The following is a 19,516-nucleotide window of genomic DNA, read 5'->3' as shown; positions in this document are numbered from 1 at the left end:
ATGCAGATAGATACACCGGATGGGTAGAAGTCATGTCATCCAGGAATGCCAAGGCCATATGTGATGCTCTACAAAACTAGTTCTGCACGTATGGCATCCCGGACCACCATTTGACTCCAGTGAATATAACGGGTTCCTAGATAATTGGGGCATAAGGAAATGAACATCATCGGCATTAATATTATCTATACCAATTTTTCTACTGAGCCAGTCACCCTACCCTCATATTTTTCATGCGAATTACTAGTGCTATTTGACACTCTTCAACAAAAGAGGATCAATATCTTTACTTATGGTCTTAATACCCTAGTCGGGTAATCAATGATCAATACTTATGATATACTTAATCAGAAAGAACTTTTCAAGAGAATTCCTCATGAAGAATTTTTATTTACTTGAACAATAGTGGATAGAATGTAGATATTAATCCGTATTCAATAAATTGTGCATCTTCGTATTAAATAACACAAAGGGATGATATGCCGTAATTTTTTACAGATAAAAACAAAGAAATCTTAACGGTATTTTTTTAGTTTACCAACCCCTCAGCATTCACCTTTAATTTATCGACTTTTAATGGTTTTCGGGTACGCTGAGAACGAATATTGCATTTATTTTTTGCGCAAACATGCAGTTATCCATATTTGAAGACATTCAGTATCCAATGTAATCACTATTGTTTTTGCTGGCGGCCATCTTGTTTCCTATTTAAGAAAAAACGGCAAAAAGAGCCAAACGAGTCCAAAGATGCCCCCGTGCTCCCCAAAAAAACATTTTTTGACCAATGCCGAAATGACCCCCCACCCCACCCTTCCGGATATTTTTCTGCTTGCCGATATCGAAACGGGCAATCTTTTCACTTTCTTACTAAAATGTGTGCACACGCATAGTCACTTGATGTTTCTAGGTGTATCAGAAGTGGCCATTAAAAATGATGATCAGAACTTTAATAATTCAACTTACTATTTTTCGAAGCTTATAACTACTTGTAAAATGTAATTCAAACCCTAATTTTTTTTTCAATTAAAGGAGCAAAGACCAAATGAAAAAAAATAACAGGTTTAATAGCAAATTATGCAATATTTGTTTTTTTAAAACAGTTTTCTTTAAAAAAAATATAAAGAAAATCAACATATTTTGACTTGCTTATAAATATATGTGAAACAAAAATGTAGTAGGCAAAACAAACAAAAAAAAATACAACTAAAAACAGACGGAACAAAACCTCGCTTCTCGCAGGCACGTGGGTCGTAACAAGTACAATCTACTCGCTAGAATCACCTACACACAATCTGCAGAACGCTCCCTCTCCATTCCAGTGTCCTGCCTTTATAGCGGCCGGGAATGACGTATTTGCATAATCGCACGAGAACAGACGTGATTCAACGATAATTACATTGGGTAAACGCTAATAAAAGCCCATGGACGCCATCTTGGAACTCTCTCTTCCGCTTAGCCCAAAACAGACGTATCCGAGGTAAGCTTTCTATTTCTCATTTTGGTTACTGCTAATTCTGCTACACTCCCCCCTGATCTCATAATCACAAACGGGGCAGGGGGGCAGTCGTCTTTGTCGGGTACTTCTTCGAAGAACCGGAGGCAGCACTTCCTCCTTGTCATCTTCCTCATTACCACCGTTATTGCCGCCAGTCTGTTCCATAGGCGGTGTTTCACAATCAGGGCAGGGACAGGGGGGCAGTATCCGTCTTTGTCGGGTACTCCTTCGTAAAGGCAAGACGGGTGGTCCCTCTTCCGCTTCTTCAGTATGTGCATTATATCGCTCTCCATCGTCCTGCATTATACTCTCTGCTCGTTCAGAAGACATTGTACCGTCTTCCTCTTCCTCCGATGTAACAATATAATGGCGAGGGCACAGATCTTTCACGTGGCGAGGCACACCGTCCACCAAAATCGATTGAGGGCTGATTACCTTGGTCACCTCACCCTTGCCGAACCTCGTGATACATCGATTTTGCAGTCTTTTGACCCACACGCGATCTCCAACCTGGTAAGAGCTGTCCTTGGGATCTGCGGACGCAGTTACAAGATTGGTCTCCTTTACTCGAACTTCGTATCGATAAATCTTGTTGGCAGGCGCAGGAAGGGAGATGTGTCATCTCTTGGTGTGATGTTATACCAGTAGACAGCTTCCTGTATGGGATAGTGCATTCTAGCCGCTATTCGTTTCACTGTACGGTGACATCGCTCCGCTATGCCATTCCCGGCTGGAGCGTATGCACAACGGAATCGCAAGTGAACTCCCCATTTATGTGCAAATGCTTGGAATGCATTGCTGCAGAAAGCTGTGTCATTGTCTAAAAGGATTTCATGCGGCGAGCCACGCTCGAGGAACACTGTTTCCAACTGCCGAGTCCTGCCTTGCCAATTTCCTCCAAATGGAGAAACACGATGGACCACAGTCTGTTAGAGTTAAAAAATGGAAGGTGCCATAATGCGTGATATCCATTCCAATTCTTTGCCAATTCTCGTTAACTTCCAGCTTTCCCTTTTCCCACCTGACTGGCGCTGGGTCAATGGACTGACATTCCTCACATTTCCGTATGACTGTTTTAACGGTTGCTTTTGTCGTGGTTGGGCAACTTCTCCTGACAAAGTAGGTAGTGCGTCACACCCCCGGATGTCCACTACCTTTGTGAATAGCCATGATTTGACTCTCATCCAGCTCGTCTGTGTGAACCGCGCCTATCACTGGGTCAAGCCCGTTTTTCTTTTTCATTGCCTCAAACCACGTCTGTGGTACTTGTGTCAATCGGTCAGCAATGTTTCGTGCTGATGGAACCAGCGTCACGTCCACTGTCAGCCCGTACTCTTTCACGAGCTCCTTTAGAGTGCTTAGTCGCCTCCTAATAAGCATCTCGCTTGCTGCTTTGGTGCGCACTCGCGCCTTTCCAATTAGCGTGTCCGAGACCCAATGGTATACGCAGACAGAATCTGTCTTTATGTATAGCACTTTGCTCTGCCACTCTAGAGCCAAATTGATACTTTTCAATACGGCATCCAGCTCGGCTAAGTTGATATGTTGAGAGTCACCTTCAGGTCGCAGCCAACATGAATCCTCCAACACAGCTTCGCGCATCTCTAAGGCTGCACCAATTGCTAGGGAGCTAGCATTGACCCATACATTCAGCTCTTTGCCATCCACACACCAATTTCCCCGGACCGGATCGAACATCATACGATGCAGTATGGCGTCCTTTGCTTCATCATCCCAGCTCTTCGTTAACGAACTTACTCTCCTTCTAAGTATTCCACAAGCCACACGAAGCCAACCACACACCGGAAAGTGCCCGACAAGTCGACCACACAGGGAAAACATTGTTCATCGCGTAACAATGCTGGGAGCTTCTGGAATTGCATTTCCTCGCTTCCACCGTAGTTCACTGTGTTCCATCCAGACCGCCAATCCCAGCACCCGTGCACCGTCCTTCAACCGCTCCAGGTTCTTGCACTCCAACCCGAACTGCGCTAGGTGTTCTCTTACATGGGTCACGGGCACCACGTCCTCGTTGACAAAAATGTCATCGATGTAAGCAGATGCTGCACGGCTTACAACTTCTTCCTGAGACAATACTTTGCTGACAATTGCTCTCATGATCAGGTGAGCCACATTCAAACCGAACCCCAGACGGGTCAGGCAATATTTTTTCCCATCGATTTCCACAGTCTGGTATGGCCACAGTGTCTCATGGACCCGGACTTGTAGGTATGCTCTCCTGAGGTCCAGTAGAGACACATTAGCACCTTATTGTCTCCATTCGCGCAGCTTAGCCGCACAAACATCTGCGTTGCCCGTAAACGCGTCTACGTAATGATTTAGCTCCCGGTAGTCCATGCACTTTGGCTTTATTCTGCTGCATCACAGCCATCAGGGGAATTAGGCCTTTGGGAGGTCCCAATTTATCCTGTGGGTATGACACGAGCCAACCATTATCTATCTAGGTGCGGATATTCTTCACGGATTTCTGCCGGCACTGAGTATTCTGACACTCGATTGTGTAGTCTTTTAGGGGGGGGGGTCCTCAGACCACTTCCACGATGTGGTCCACGTTCGGTTTTGATGATCAAAGGTGGCGGTGAAATCCGGTTCATTAATAGAAATGGCTGCGCATTTAATATTTTTCCTGTCGCCCAGCCGCACTGATCCTGTAGGGTTGACAACGACACCACTCAGAGCTTTTATGGCGTCGATCCCTAGAAGTAAGTCAAACCCCAGCGGTTTGCCACGCACCACCAACACATCGATTCTGGCAAACACACCTTCGTCAGTGGACACAGAGGCCGCTCCAACACCGCAGCACACATGGGACATTCCACCAATCATTTTGACATTTACGTTCGTTTTTCTCCAAGATCGACACCGGTCTGCATGTAAAATAGTCCTAGAGCATCCTGTATCAATAAGCACCAAACATCGCGTCCCGTCAACATGGATGCTTATCACCGGGAGCGTCATGTTCGCATCTTGGTGGGGAAGGAGACTGGCGCTTATGCGTCCTCCCCGTGCTCGTTTCCCGAGCAATTCCGAGCCCAGTGTCCACTCTCACCGCAATGGTAACATCGTGTTCCACGTTTTCGACAGTCCTTTGCAAAGTGGCCTTTCGTATTGCACTTGAAACAGGTCACACTAACAGGAATATTCTGGGCCCTGTGGTTGTTGGGTGAGCATGTGGCTGCAACCACGTCCTGATTGTGTTCCCCAGTCGTCGTCCAAATTCTTGCTCTCGACATTAGTTCCCCCATGGTCAGGACTTTGATGTTCGGCACCTGTTGAAGAGCAATTGAGATAGCGTCAGGGAACCTAGTGACGAAAGTAAATTTTGTGAGTCTCTCTAAGCCATCTCCTGTGAATCCGGCCAATCCAACCAACTGCCTGATTTTGTTGGCGTAAACATTCACACATTCGCCAGCCCATCGAACCATAATTATTTTTCTGTATGCTGCAAACGCGTCGTCGGTAAATGCTTCCTTTAATCAGGCCTCAATCTGGTCTATTTCTCTTTGATTGTCCTCCTCCATTTCCATGTAGAGGGCCAGTGCATCACCTTCCAGATATAAAGGTAGCAGACTCGCTACATCATCCACCTGCTGAAGTTGTGCGACAAGTCTCACTTTTTTAAGCCACGCTACAACGTCTCCCTCGCCAGAGAATGGCTTGATAATATCGCTGCTTATCCGCACCTTCGCCATAGTCGAGCCGAAATAGCTTGAAACAAAAATGTAGTAGGCAAAACAAACAAAAAAAATACAACTAAAAACAGACGAAACAAAAACTCGCTTCTCGCAGACACGTGGGTTGTAACAAGCACAATCTACTCGCCAGAATCACCAACACACAATCTGCAGAACGCTCCCTCTCCTTTCCAGTGTCCTGCCTTTATAGCGGGGCCGGGAATGATGTATTTGTATAATCGCGCGAGAGTAGACGTGATTCAACGATAATTACATTGGGTAAACGCTAATAAAAGTCCATGGACGCCATCTTGGAACTCTCTTTTCCGCTCAGCCCAAAACAGACGTATCCGAGGTAAGCTCTCTATTTCTCATTTTGGTTACTGCTAATTCTGCTACAATATGTATATATATAAATGCCAAAAAATCACTTACTTAAAAAAATATACTATTAAATGGGTAGTTCCATCCTTCAGTGTTAAGAATTTATCCATATTTATATTTTAAATTCCATGTATTTTTTAAATAAAAGGATTTTTTAAAGCGAGGGTCCTAGAAAATCACATTTTCGCAACGTGTTTTGCGCGAAGCTGTAAAGAGCTGCTGCTGCTGCTAAAATGAAATTTATGAAATGCGGATTTAATGTCTCTTTTTTATTGCATGTTAACTAAAATTAGTATTTTTCATCCTCTGTAGTTAAAAAGGAAACGCACATTCAATTATAAGTTTTTCCCCTAGAACAAAAAATCCGCTTCATCGATTTTTTTTTTTTTAATTCTTCTAATGAAATACACAAGTTTTTGATTGATATATTTTAATACTTCTTTATCGACTAATTTTTTTTTTTTTTAAATCTCTAAAAAAAGAAAACATTCAATGAAATAGAAATATTTGCCTCAGCGTCTGGTATTTACTTGATGATGTAAGCATAACATGAACTTTCATTTAAAAAAAAAAATCAAAGTGGTTTTTTAAAAAAAAAGGTTTTACACTTTGGACTTTACAGGTAAATTTCCAAAAGACTATTTTTTTTTTTTTTTTTGGTTTAAATTAGAATATTTTCTTTATTGATCTTTTATCTTCAGTTTGTGATATCTAAAACTTTGGAACATAAATTAATTATTAAAATTTTTATAGACATTTCAAAATGGGGGGGGGTGAATTTGAAAAAAAAAAACGTTTCTCTAAAATATTATATTTGGTTTATTGGAAAGAGCATAAAATTTCACATTGACCCTAAAAATATTGTAAAAATTGAACCAATAGAAAAATTTTGATAGATTTTTTAAGTTTAAAAATTGAAAAATATTGAACTCGTAAAATTCTATTGATTTTATTACGTAAAAAAATGGCTGCATGAAGGCACGCCGGCATTTTGTAGACACTGTTTTTCAAAAAATAAAAAAAAATATTTCTATTTTTTAAACAAGTTTAATAGTTTATTTTGGAAGTATATTCCATACAGAAACTAAACAACCCACTTTAAAAAAGAGAAATTACGACCGCCACAACACACCCGCCCCTCCATAGAAAAACGGTTAATTAAACTGCAAAAGCAAGCACCTGTTGAACTACACAAGTTCTTTAATTGAATACCCCTCTCCCCCCCCAAAAAAAAGAACGAAAAACATCAAATATGCTTTTGTAAACAGCTCGTGAAAACTTAATTTTTTTAGATCCATTAAAAGGGGTTAATACCATGCAAACCGTAAATTTGCGGCGGATTTGATTATCAGATTTGTGGCCAGCAACATCGAATATTCCTAAAAAAAAAAAAAAAAAAATAGTGGTTGGTGTTTGTTAGACACCAGGGTCGTTTTTTAACGTGGAGAAAAGATACAAAAATAAAAAAAAAATTGTCTCAGTCGCGAAGGACTCCTCCATCGAAAGTGAACAAGAAATGGAAGTGCAGCATTCAGCAATGCAGCATCTGAAGAACAGATGGTATTTATTTGCTCCCCCACCGAGCAAATTAGGCACAAGGCCGATTTTTAATGTGAGGACTGAAGGGGAAATGGGGAACAACTCCCCGGAGAGTAGGGGAGCTGGATAGTGACAATTGGTATGAAGGGTTACCCGGCCCTACATTGACCAAGGTCTTATATGTGGGGTCGCCCCCACATATGGTCTTTGCTGGCAGTATCTGCCGGAACAGATGGTATTTATTTGCTCCCCCACCGAGCAAATTAGGCACAAGGCCGATTTTTAATGTGAGGAGTGAAGGGAGGGGGAAGGGGAAAAGGGGACCAGCTCCCGAGAGGTGGGAAATGGGAGCTGGTTAATGGTCAGACATGTGGGGTTGCCCCCACATCTGGTCTTTGCTAGTCATAGCTAGTCCTAGCTAGTCATAGCTTGCAGTATCTGCCGGAACAGATACTACACTTTGATCTTGGCCAAAAGAAATATTACTATATTGTTTTTAATTTGTGGTCTTTTCTTTACGTTCTTTCCTTTCGCTCAAGATTTCTTGGAATTTACCCCTTCCCCCTCCAATAAACCTTTTTTTTTTTTTTTTTTTTTTGCGCCAATGCCGGTAATGGGGAGGGGGTGATATCAGTTACATGTGGCATATTTAGCTTCTTTTGGCGTTTTTTCGTTATTGGGAAAACAAGATGGCCGCCATTAAAAATGATAAGGATTACGTTGAATACTGAATATCTTCAAATATGGATAACTGCGTGTTTGCGCAAAAAAATAAATGCGATATTCGTCTTCAGAGTACCCAAAAACCTTCAAAGTTGACAAATTAAAGATAAATGCCAAGGGGTCGGTAAACTAAAAATTTATGTACAAAAATAAAAATTAAAATAACATGAAAATCAGTATTTATCAATTAGCCAGGAGTGAACGTTTCATTTTAAAGAAATTAGTGATTATCCCAAGTTCCGCGCCTGTAGGGTATTTCATTGTACTTCCGGTTTCTGCTGACCGTTCTATTTCCCGACGAATGTACTAAGAAAGTCCCCTCTGATTGTTTATCAATTAAAATATATTCTGTTATTCTAAAAAAAAAAAAATAAAATAAAAAAAAATAAAATAAAAAAAAAAAAACAGCCAAGCTCGGTAACTTAGTTTAAAACAAAAGCGAATTTTCACGACTATTCACCGTGAAACAGAACGGTCAGCAGAAACCGGAAGTCAAAAACGTAGAGATAACTGAATTAATAAATCTGTTTAGATCGACTAAACATGTTTTCATATAAATGGAAAAATTAATTTCTGTTGTTTTAACAGAAACATAATAAACTTATATGTTTAAAAAGAGGAAATCTCCATTCTTCTGCGGGATTATAATCAAAGAGAGTAACAAAGATGGCGGCTCGAATGTTATTTCGTCGTCTGCAAAGTAATGTTTCACATAATGTTGGAGCCTTCACTTGCCTCGGGAGGTAAGTTTCTGCGAATTTATCGATGACGACAATTTTGTGTCTTTATTTTCTAGAATATTGCTGGTAAAGCAAGTTAAAACGAAAACTGACTAAACTAAATTACGCAATACAAGAAAAACCACGCAAGGTCGTTGATTTCAGTAAAGAGTTTTTATTATTATTGAGAATGAGATACCAATCCTATGGATGCTTATGCAGAATAGACATCCAAAGAATTTTAGCACTTATGAAAATTCCCGAGTTTTGACGTACTTAGCTACCGAACACTCGGTGAACAGAACAAACTTTTTTTTTCTTTCTTTTTTTAATTTGAAACAATGCTGTGTTATTATGATTATTAAAAGGACATTGTGTTTATTTAATTGAGCGAGAGGCTGCAAATAATGGAGCACATTTTTTTCGTCACACAAAAGGAAAATAAAACTTTTTTATGATGTATGAGGGTTTCTATGGGAGTGAAATGTCTCATGGCTGGTTGATGTGTATAATGCTGATGCTTGGTGTCTAGTTGAGTTTACTTCCCACATCTTAATGATGTGGGAAGCAAGTGTTCACACTTGTGCCCAGAGGCTATTCATTGAGTTCTGCAGATACGTGCAGACTGCAGAGCTTTTTGTGCCATGACCACAGTTACCACAGAAGAAATTTGTTTGTCATCATCGAGTTCGTGTTTAGTTCTCTAGTATGATGACCGTGTAGCTTCCACCACAATTTAGAGGCAGATCACTTATCAGCTTCTTTAGTCTTAATAAACTGAAACATTCTTTTAATGATATGTCCTGATTTGTATTTCCCAGGAGGTTTATAGTTGAATATCAGGATCCGTAATTGTGCAGTGTCATCCGTGCAACCATTGTGTTTTTTTCTCAGACAGCTAGCTTCTGGATGACACACATGATCTCATCCATGTGAGTTTCTTACCTGATGCGTGATTGAGATTCCTACGTAATAGTTGGATCACTTCTTCACGTCCAGATATCTTTGTGGCAGCCACATTATCGGCCCAGCATGATTGAAAGTAGGCCCAGTCTTCAGTAGTACCAGTTGGTTGGCCTTTTAACCTTAAGTGTGGCTACATGGGTAGAGGCACCAACAGTATGTATAGCACCATGGGTTGTCAGGAATGCTGCCACTATAGCTGTGTCAAGGTCTGGTGTGATGTAGTTGCATGTAGGAAAGGGGCACTGCATGGTAGGCACGGTAGCTCAATTGGAATTCGGTTGTCTTGTTCATAGGTAAGAATGTATTCTATTTGTCCAGCAGTTGTTTATTGTCTACTGACAATGAACAAAACCTGAAAAAAAAAGACAAAACACTTAGAATTACACAATAATAATTCTCTACTGTAATGCCTGTGAGGGTGCATTTCTTGGGACCGAACCTAATCACATCTCAATCTAACAAAAGAAAGATCTGTCAAGGATGTATTCTGAAATGCTTGGTGTTTGGTTGATAGTTTCACATGCATAGCATATATAAATTAATAGTATTACTTCAACAGAACTTTTAGTTGACATCAAAGTACTCTGTTGGTGAATATATATATATATATATATATATATATATATATATATATATGTTTAAATAAACAACAGTTTATAAATATAAACAATAAATATATGTTTAAATAACAACAGACCCAAAGTTCAAAATGCAAATGATGAAAAATCTAAATCGCAATAACAGAATGATAAAAATATAATCACATATTTGAGGATGTTTGAATATGAATTGTGTTAGTATGAGATTTTCTATGTGAGTAAAATATGCTTCACTTTAGTTAAGCCAAAAGTTTGTTGTGTAGTGAAATGCATGTGTGAGTCAATCATACGTAACACTTGAATTGATTGCTTGTTTGTATGCAAAGAGTATCAACACGATTTTAATCAAGTAGATGATGCTGTTGTTGTTCCTTCTGTTGATGAGTGCAATGCTAATGCTTGAGTTTCACGTGTTGTGGAGATTGCAAATAGTATTTCTTTAACAGATTCTGGTTGAAATCACAAATTTCTTGATGTGAAATGCATGGATTGTTTTGACATGGACTCATGATGCATTGATGCCTATCTTGTTTCGATCTAGTTAGTTATTCGATTATCTTAGCTTTTGCATCGAACATTCTAGAAAAGTTTTACTTTTGTGCCAAACAAGTTAATTGTCTAATTGTTATGTACATTGATATTTTTGTTGTCAACTTAGGAAGATTTTTAATGCTGTCTCAACAAACACAAGAAATGCAACAGTCTTCATTTATCTTCAAACTTGCCGATGCAGCACGAGACTGTGTTGTATAAATTCAATTGGAGATGTAAAGCTCACTAAATTCATATCCACTGACACCAGACCAGACAATTATCTACATTTTGTTTTTTTATGCTTGTAGCTGGTCACATGCTTCTTCCAACGATGATATTTGCCATTATTTTTTCAACATATCCTTGACTACCAGTACCAAATCTATAGCTGCCATCTTAGCGTGGATAGTAAGACAAACTTCTTTGTCAGCTGTCGAGATCTACTGATTTTTTTATGTAGGAATCTCAACATTTTTTAACATTTTGTTCAGAGATAAGCATGTTTGCTTTGGCCATTTTAACCTTGAGCTTGATTAGTCAGTTAATTATTTTATCTTTACCAGAGTACCTGCAGTTCCTGCATCGACCCTAACATCAAGAACTACAGGTATGCTTGATGTCTCAAAATTAAGTGCTAACCGACTTGGACCTAACTTTCACCAGCCAGGTAAGTCATTCTTTATTGAGACATGCTACTACTACTACTAATACTACTACTACTAATACTACTACTACTAAAATATAATAAAGTAAAATCAATTGGTTTTTTGATTTGAGTCCTCAATAACTTTTGTCTGATTAAATCAATATTTGATTCTGATTTATCCATTTTACTTTGTGCAAATAAAGAGTTTAGTTCAAAATTTCATATTGATTCCTGCGTTGGTCATTAAAATTCCAAAAATGCATCTGAAAAAAATCAAAGGTTGCATCAGATGAAACTTTACCAATCTGCAAATAATAGTCAAAATTAATTCATATGATGATGAAATATTTATACTAAAAATAATAGCGCCATTTGAACAAATTATTTGAGATTTTGAATATAATTTTTTGTTCAAAATAAATGCACTTGAAAAAAGAGTTATCTCACAGTTATAAAAATGACAAGATCTTGAAATAAGTATCATCACCCAGATGTATATCTCACGCCTACTAGCTTTTATTTGGACACCACATTTGTCCATATAGCCATTTTAAATTTCATTCTCGTTACTGAAGCTGTTCTTGAAGAAAGACAATGAAAAAAATAACAATTTAAACTTGTAATTATGATATCAATCAGACCAACAATGGTTTTGTTGATGTTGGGCTGATCTATAGTTCTGTTCAGTACTAAGAGGTTCATCCTCCCAAGCTTTACCTTTTCAGAGATGGGTTAATTGCTTGAGATGTTCATTATGGAATGCCAACAGGGTGTCTTTGGCCTTTTTGTAGGCCAAAATGTGCTTATTCTAGTGTGCTGACTTCTCAAACCCACGTATGTAGCAAGCAGTTAAATAATAATTTTCCATTTCAATAAATTCATGTTATTAGTGCATAACATGTTCTTGTTGACAAATCTGACTCGTATTAAGTTTTGATGGAGAACTTTGTAATTTAGTTCATGCTTTTATCCATTAGAGGAAATCAAATTTGGAAACAAATCTTTTTACTTGAGATGAATTTTGTGATTCGCTAACAATCACAAATTGTGTCACACTTTTTGTCCTACAATTGATCAAGCAATGAGTCTTTGTATCGAAAAGAGGATTTTAAATCCACGTCACATTATGTCAGCTGAATCTTATTTTAAAAAAAGCATGCCGTAATATTTGTTAACTAGTTCAATCTATATTTAAACAGGCTCTTTATCCTAACATATAATCTTAACCAATCAGAGCTTCTATCATCTCTCGGCTTTATTTCTTAACATATCTTTTCTGTTTCAGGACGTACTATGTTTATCCAGACTCAGGATACACCAAACCCAAACAGCCTTAAATTCCTGCCAGGGACGACGGTTTTAGAATCAGGAACCATGGATTTTCCCACATTGGCTTCTGCGCACTGTTCCCCACTTGCCAAGTAAAACTAATTCTTATTATTTTATTGGTCCACCAACTTAGTCAGATTTGGATTTTATAATTCACCTTTGTCCGTTCATCTGTTTGTTCTCAATAACTACTCATTACATTTTTCTGAAATTTTGCATGAAGTTATAACTAGGCAAGGGAGGAAATGTAACATTCTCGGATTTGATAAAAATTTTAATTGTATTCCAAGGGGTCAAAAAGGGCCAAAATGGCTAAAATAACACTTTTCGGGACATAAAATATTTTCTGACCATTAGATTTTTTTGCTGACCATTAGATTTTTTTGCTGAAAATTACTCAAAAACAAGACCATGTAGATATACATCTGGAAACGTAATATTTGACCTTGGGAAAATTTTGGTTGCATCCCAGGGGGGTCAAAATGGCCAAAAGTAGCACTTTTCGGAACAGGAGGTCAAAAGCAGTCAAAAATGTTTTTTTTTAGTTCAAAATCGCAAAAAATAACAGTTTTCTGGACATAGGATATTTTCCGATCATTAGATTTTGCTGAAAATTACTCAAAAGCAAGACCACATGATATACATCTGAAAACGTAATATTTGACCCTGGGAAAATTCTGGTTGCATCCGCAGGGGGTAAAAAAGGGGTCAAAATTGCCAAAAATAGCACTTTTTGGTACGTAGAGTGTTTTTATTAGCTCTAAAAGAATCCCTGGGACACACCCAAGAGTTATCGCAAAGTATAGACAAACAAAATTATATAGAAATCAATTAGTTACAACTTTTCAGAAAGTTTTATAAAAATCCAAGACATCAATTTTTTTTTAATAAGCGTCAATTTTAGCCATTTTAACCCAAAAGGCACTCCTAGAGGGGCAACCGGTTTTCCTGGAAAATCCATTCTGTTACTTTTTTACTCATATGTTTAATGTTTGTGTAAAACTTTTTTTTAATTCCAAGGTGCAGTTATTGAGAAAAGTGCGGACAGATGAACATATGAATGGACAAGGTTGAATTTAAAGATCCACCCTCCTTTTGTCCGGGGGGGGGGGAATAAATATTATTTAGTGATTTTTGCATTTAACCACCCGCTCTATTTGTTAAATAATATTTACAAGTTAAATTCAAGTTTTACAAAATCATTTTTATTAAATTGTCAGGTGAAAGTACAGAATAGTTGCAAAACACCCTCCTCCCATGTTAAATAGTAGGTTATTATTTCAGCACAGGTTGTTAAATGCAAAAGTACATGTTGTTTTTGTCGCATTTCGCATGTAAACACCAATTTTACAAACATTTTTTTTATTAATAATTAATTTTCTATTTCGTCATTTTTCATAATTTTTGGATATGTTAGTATTTTCGCCATGACAATTACATAGGTACCATTTGTTTTTTTGTGAAATTCAATATTTTGTTCGCTTGAATAATATAGAAATGCCAATTGTCTGTTTACCATAAAAAGTGTGGCTTTTTTTTTAATTTGGCCTTTTTTTATTAAACATTTGGCCATTAAAATAATAATAATAGTCTAACAACTATTGAACATCAAAAGTCAGTTTCTTTAACAAGATCAGAAGAAATTGGCTATGCTGTAAGATCTTGACAATGAAAAAAAAAGTATAACCTTGAGGAAAACTCATGGAATTGAAAATAAAAATAAATAATTCATGTATTTGAAAAAAAAATGCATTGTGTTATCTGTTTTCTTACTGAATTTTCAAATTTCTCATGATATCAATGTTGCTATTGTAGTGAAATTGATATGTTTTTACTCTTGACTTTATTTCAGACAGTTATTTCGGATTGAAGGCGTCAAGTCCGTTTTCATGGGAACTGATTTTATTACAATCAACAAGGTGAAACTATTTTTTATTGTCATTTGATTTATTTAGCACATAAAAATTTTAAAATAAATTATTAATGTTTTTTTATTAAAGGGGGGGAAGGGCAAGTCATGAATGAGAAATAGTAGTCAGCCTCTTTTTTCTTGGTATAGACCCATACATCTAACATCTATTCATCAGCCATCTATTTAAAACTGCATGTAACTATAGTGTGCGACCACATTTAGAATTTGGATTATTAGTCTGGAACCGACATCCTGCTTAGAGCATTAAAGCCTGGAAATGGTTCAGAAATATGCAACTAAATGAATACACTTCATCAGACACCTGCCATCCTCTGAATTGCTTTACTTCCCTGAATTTGTTTTGACAGTCAGCCTGGAATGGTTGGGCTGGTTTCATCCAGAGAATTTACAGCATCTCAAAAAAATGGTGTTCAAGTGCGACAGTTCACCACAATAACAGGAACAAGCAATGAATCCTATAGAAATGAAGGTACAGGATCAACCCGGTATCTTGAGCCAGGTTTTCAGCTGACATCTGTTTCATGTTTTTCAACCTTGAAGATGGGCAGATTCCATGGCTTTGTGGATGAAATCATTTGCGTGATGACAACGAGCGTGATCAAACCTGTGACGACATCTCCAGAAGAGAGTTTGTTGCAGAGAGGATATGTTGCAGCAAGAACAAGTAATGACTTTCCTTGAATTTATTGTGTAGCAACTGATTTGAAAAACCCTCACAAAATTATTATTGTGTAGCAACTGATTTGAAAAACCCTCACAAAATTATTATTGTGTAGCAACTGATTTGAAAAATCCTCACAAAATTATTGTCAACAACAATTCAGAACACTTTTTAATCTGTGTGTGCCTAACACCATAGCTCTCATGATTTTCAGAAATATCTTTTCCCACTTAGAATAGCTGAAGGATGAAAATCCTGCCTGCCCCAGGCTTCCAAAAATTTATAAAAACTACACCTGATTTCCTTCATCCATGCACGCATGTACGCACATGCGATTTTGATGAGTTGTAGTGCACCTGGCTAGCTTGAAGGAGGATGGATCTAGTGATGACTGTTTAATATTTTTCAGAAAGTTTTCTAGCCAGAGATATAAAAATAGAACCATAAAGTTGTTTTTGTTATTAAGATCTCTACTGCAGTCCAACAATGAGGAAACATGATAAAAGATGGTTTTCGACAAGTAATAATGAGGCCCAACCTGTGTGTGTGTGTGTGTGTGTGTGTGTGTGTGTGTGTGTGTGTGAGCACCATTGAAAACACATCATTAACTATTATGCAATCGTTAGCAGCTGATGCTCTTTAAACACAGGTGCTACTGAACCTCTAGTAGTTTGTCTTAGTATTATTGTAGCAATATTTAGACCCGGCTATGTAAAAAAAATAATGTTAAAAATGATATTTTTTTCAACTGAGGTTAGAGTTAGCATAAGGTTAGAGTAATGAAAAATTCCATCAGGAGTGAAACGTTTAGAATTATGGTTATGTGTTCCAATATTGTGGCACAAAACAGGAAGTCAATAGTAATGTAAACTTTAGTAAACTTTATCCTTGAGTGACCTTTGGGCCTTGATAAGTGGTGACCTAAAAAAAAAAATAGCTGATGAGATTTTTTTTTTGTTTTTTCTGAACTATAGAGTAGAGCGATCGTGCTTTGGGTAAACTGTTCCCATTCCTCCCTTGGGAATGAGTTGTGGGTATCATGTGTATGTATACTAGAAAAGAATTGTTAAACCTGAAATGATTTTGTATGTCTTAATAACATTTTCCAATTATTGTTATCAAAAAAAAGAGAATGAATTGCTGCTACATGTCATGTACACAACAAAACTCCAGCATATGATGAGCCACCATTCAAATAATCCATCCGGATCAAAAGATTGCTTCATCATAAGTGCTATACTATCTTGTTATACGTTGGTGACTTTTTTCATTACATTGTTCGTTTAATATTCAGTTTCCCATCTTTTCTTTTTCTTTAGTTCATCCCAAACAAAGCATATTGTACTACTATGATAGGAGCCAGATTATAGGAAGCAACCTAAATGGAGGGTTGGATAACAAAACACTTGTTCACATTACATTTAAATTTCTGCATGTTGGATTGGTTGAGGGAACAGAGACAGAATTTTAAAGATAAGTAATCCAAAGAAAAAAATCTATTAAAATAGAATGTTTTCTAGCATCTACAGTAAAGAGATAAGATTTTTCTGTGGATGGGATACAAGTGCAATAAGTTCATCAGAGCACATTTCATTATCAAATAAACACGCATGCAACATTGCGCCGATGCAGCTAGAGCTTAGCAGTGAAACCTGTTAGGTTAGAAATTCTTTTGTGCATCGTGTCCAAGATGTGGCAATGATACTTCATACATAGGTGAATGGTGGCTTCATAGATGTATAAGATACTGACAGATGCGAGAAATTTTCTTTATCTTCTTTGCAACAGACTTGGCAGCATCTATGTACTTATTCTACTTCATGTTTCCTTAAAATGTTTGAAGGAGTTTGAATGTTGAACACTCAGGAAGGATGCTATTGTCCACGACAATCGGTTGTTGGAAAGGTTTTTTTTATCGTTGTTCAAGTAAATGAGCCTTCTTTTGTCAGCATTAAAGATTACCATTTTGGACCCACCCTAACCCTGCTTACTTTGCCGTTACTTTGTCTTTTGTGTTGCTTGTTCTTTTTTCTTCAGACTCATTATCAACATCTTTATCTTGGTAGATTTAATAATTTAAAAGAATAAAATGTATCCAACATTTTTCTCATTGATTTATTTTGTTTCTTCAACAACAACATCCATATTCGTTCACTTTGACATTGAAGAGGGATCTATCTCGCCGCTTTGCCACATCTATTCATCCCATCACACAGCTGTATGTGTACATGCCAACTTAACCTTTAACGAAAAATTATTTTTTCTTAATTAATCTCATGTTATGTCGAAGATGTTGTTTATACCATTATTTTTTGTAAACCTCATCCAATTTTGCTAAATGTGTTTCTATACTTGTCACTTGTGCATTTCTTGTGCTTACTTTCTATCTTCATCCACCTTCAAGGCTACAAGAGTTATATCTTTTGTTTTTGTTCATTAATAAATTTTTCAGATCGATGAAGATGTAAATTGGAGTGTTATCAAACCGCATGTGTTTGCTGTTATCATGGATTTCTTTGCAAGTGGTCTTCCAGTACTAACAGAGGAACAGCCGTCATCAGAAACAGGTCAGCCAAATTTGCTCGTTTGTTTGAAGGTGTTTTAATATTTTATCATTGCTAATTTTATAAATCATTCTCATTATCTATTTTATACTCTTTTTTTATTATATTCATTTGGGATATAAGGAACTGCTATTTGGGATCATATCTAACAAAGGATCATGGGGAGATGAGCGGCAAGATGTATGTTTACATATAAACTTCTGCAGGGACGCAGGAAACAATAAGAATTCCAAAGTCTTACAGTCCAAGGGAAGAAACTATTAGAGTAGAAGACTTTCCAGCATCTAAGGATTTCAATAGTGAAGAGGTGGAATTTTGCCATTTGTCAGGTTGGTCAAGAGTATATATGTTGAGGGGACACACATACTATAAGTTCATAAGAGCACATACCATTAAAGTATTTGTAAAACAGAAATGCCACATTGTGGTGGTAGGACAGAGGTTGGAGCTTGACTGATAATGCAGGACCTAATAGAGTTGAGACTCTTTTTTGGATTGTGTCTAAAAGTGAAAGACTAGTGGTAGATGCATCAGTCAAGATGTGGCAGAAATACTCTGTGTGTGGGCAAATAGTGGCTTTGTAAAAATATAGGATACTCTCTGGTGTGAACAATTTTCTAGCATGGTAAAGGGAATCCATTTTCTTTGCAGCAGCTTTGGCAATGTCCTCAATGTATTTGTTCCAATTCATGATGTCTGTGAATGTTAAGCGGTTTTTTTTTGGGGGGGGGGTGAATTTTCTATCTTGTATAGAAGTATACTCCTCAAAACCTTTTTCTTTCATCATATAAACATCTGGCATCACAAGAAGAGAAATAGCACACAACAAAACAACTAATAAGATTACGGGATGACCTCACAAAAAATGCTACCGATAGAATCATTAATAAAATTCGCAATCCTTTTTGCAAGCCAACAATATTTGGTACAAATAAACTTCAGTCTGAACATGTCCATGATGAACGTCCAACTTTGTTTTCATATTTGGATTCTTCATGCTACTGTTCTCATCTTGAGTGTTATTTTCACAATGTTTCAGTTGATCTAACTTCTAACCTTCTTCGGGTGTATCTTGTCAAGCTCTGGAATCTTTCTGTCAAACTTGAAAATCTGCACAGAATTTAAAATGAAACCTTTTGTAGCATGCTCTCGTTCAGTCCTCAGTAATTCACAATTGTATTTTGAGTATTGCTCGCAATAAAGAATGAATGTCTTGATTAAATAAAGGGTTCCATTCGAAATTTCAAACAGATTCCCAAGTTCAACAGAAAGATTCATGAGTTCAACAACAGACACTTGATAAAAGTTGGAGGTTATACGACCAAAACGTTGTGCGAATGATATGTTTAAGATGAGAACAATAGTCCAAAGAATCCAAATAATATGAATAATCATTCCTCATCTAAAAAATTCAAAAATATAATAATCTTTAACATGTTAACAATAACATACATAAATATGTATGCAAAAAAAAATCTAAGTAGTATAAGGATATTACTTATGGAATGAAAATGTATATCTTTTTATGACTAAAATTCTGTGGATCTTGCTTGTTTATTATCTTGCTTGTCCTCACACAAAGGGATGACATCATCCACTCGTATTTGAATCTGATGCCCAATCTGTTAAATCCAGAATTGTTTGACCCTTAAAAGTTTTGAAGAATAACTGTCACATTACCTCCCTTCTGAGAGGAGGTTTCATCTCACAAGTAACAATCAATTAAAAT

The 19,516-nt window shown here is 37.1% G+C and overlaps 1 protein-coding gene across 2 annotated transcripts in view; it reads left to right on the top strand.

The window, feature by feature from the left end:
• The window catches only part of LOC145266459 (NFU1 iron-sulfur cluster scaffold homolog, mitochondrial-like), a 39,022-nt gene that overhangs the window by 5,144 nt on the left and 14,362 nt on the right, over nucleotides 1-19,516 (top strand). Inside the window, exons 1-5 of one of the 2 annotated variants that reach the window (XM_080122139.1) lie at nucleotides 8,322-8,579; nucleotides 11,218-11,321; nucleotides 12,586-12,721; nucleotides 14,482-14,548; nucleotides 17,676-17,790. In XM_080122139.1, coding sequence (XP_079978265.1) covers nucleotides 8,503-8,579; nucleotides 11,218-11,321; nucleotides 12,586-12,721; nucleotides 14,482-14,548; nucleotides 17,676-17,790 — 499 coding nt within the window. In that variant the 5' untranslated portion in view covers nucleotides 8,322-8,502. Of the gene's footprint in view, nucleotides 1-8,321; nucleotides 8,580-11,217; nucleotides 11,322-12,585; nucleotides 12,722-14,481; nucleotides 14,549-17,675; nucleotides 17,791-19,516 lie in introns of those variants that run through there. The other variant, XM_080122140.1, reaches the window with a different exon arrangement.

This window comes from Euprymna scolopes, chromosome 41 (assembly GCF_053919585.1).
Source record: "Euprymna scolopes isolate OS-2025 chromosome 41, ASM5391958v1, whole genome shotgun sequence".
NCBI lineage: Eukaryota > Metazoa > Mollusca > Cephalopoda > Sepiida > Sepiolidae > Euprymna > Euprymna scolopes.
The sequence above is the reverse complement of the archived record's forward strand: the minus strand, read 5'-3'. Positions and strand labels throughout refer to the sequence as shown.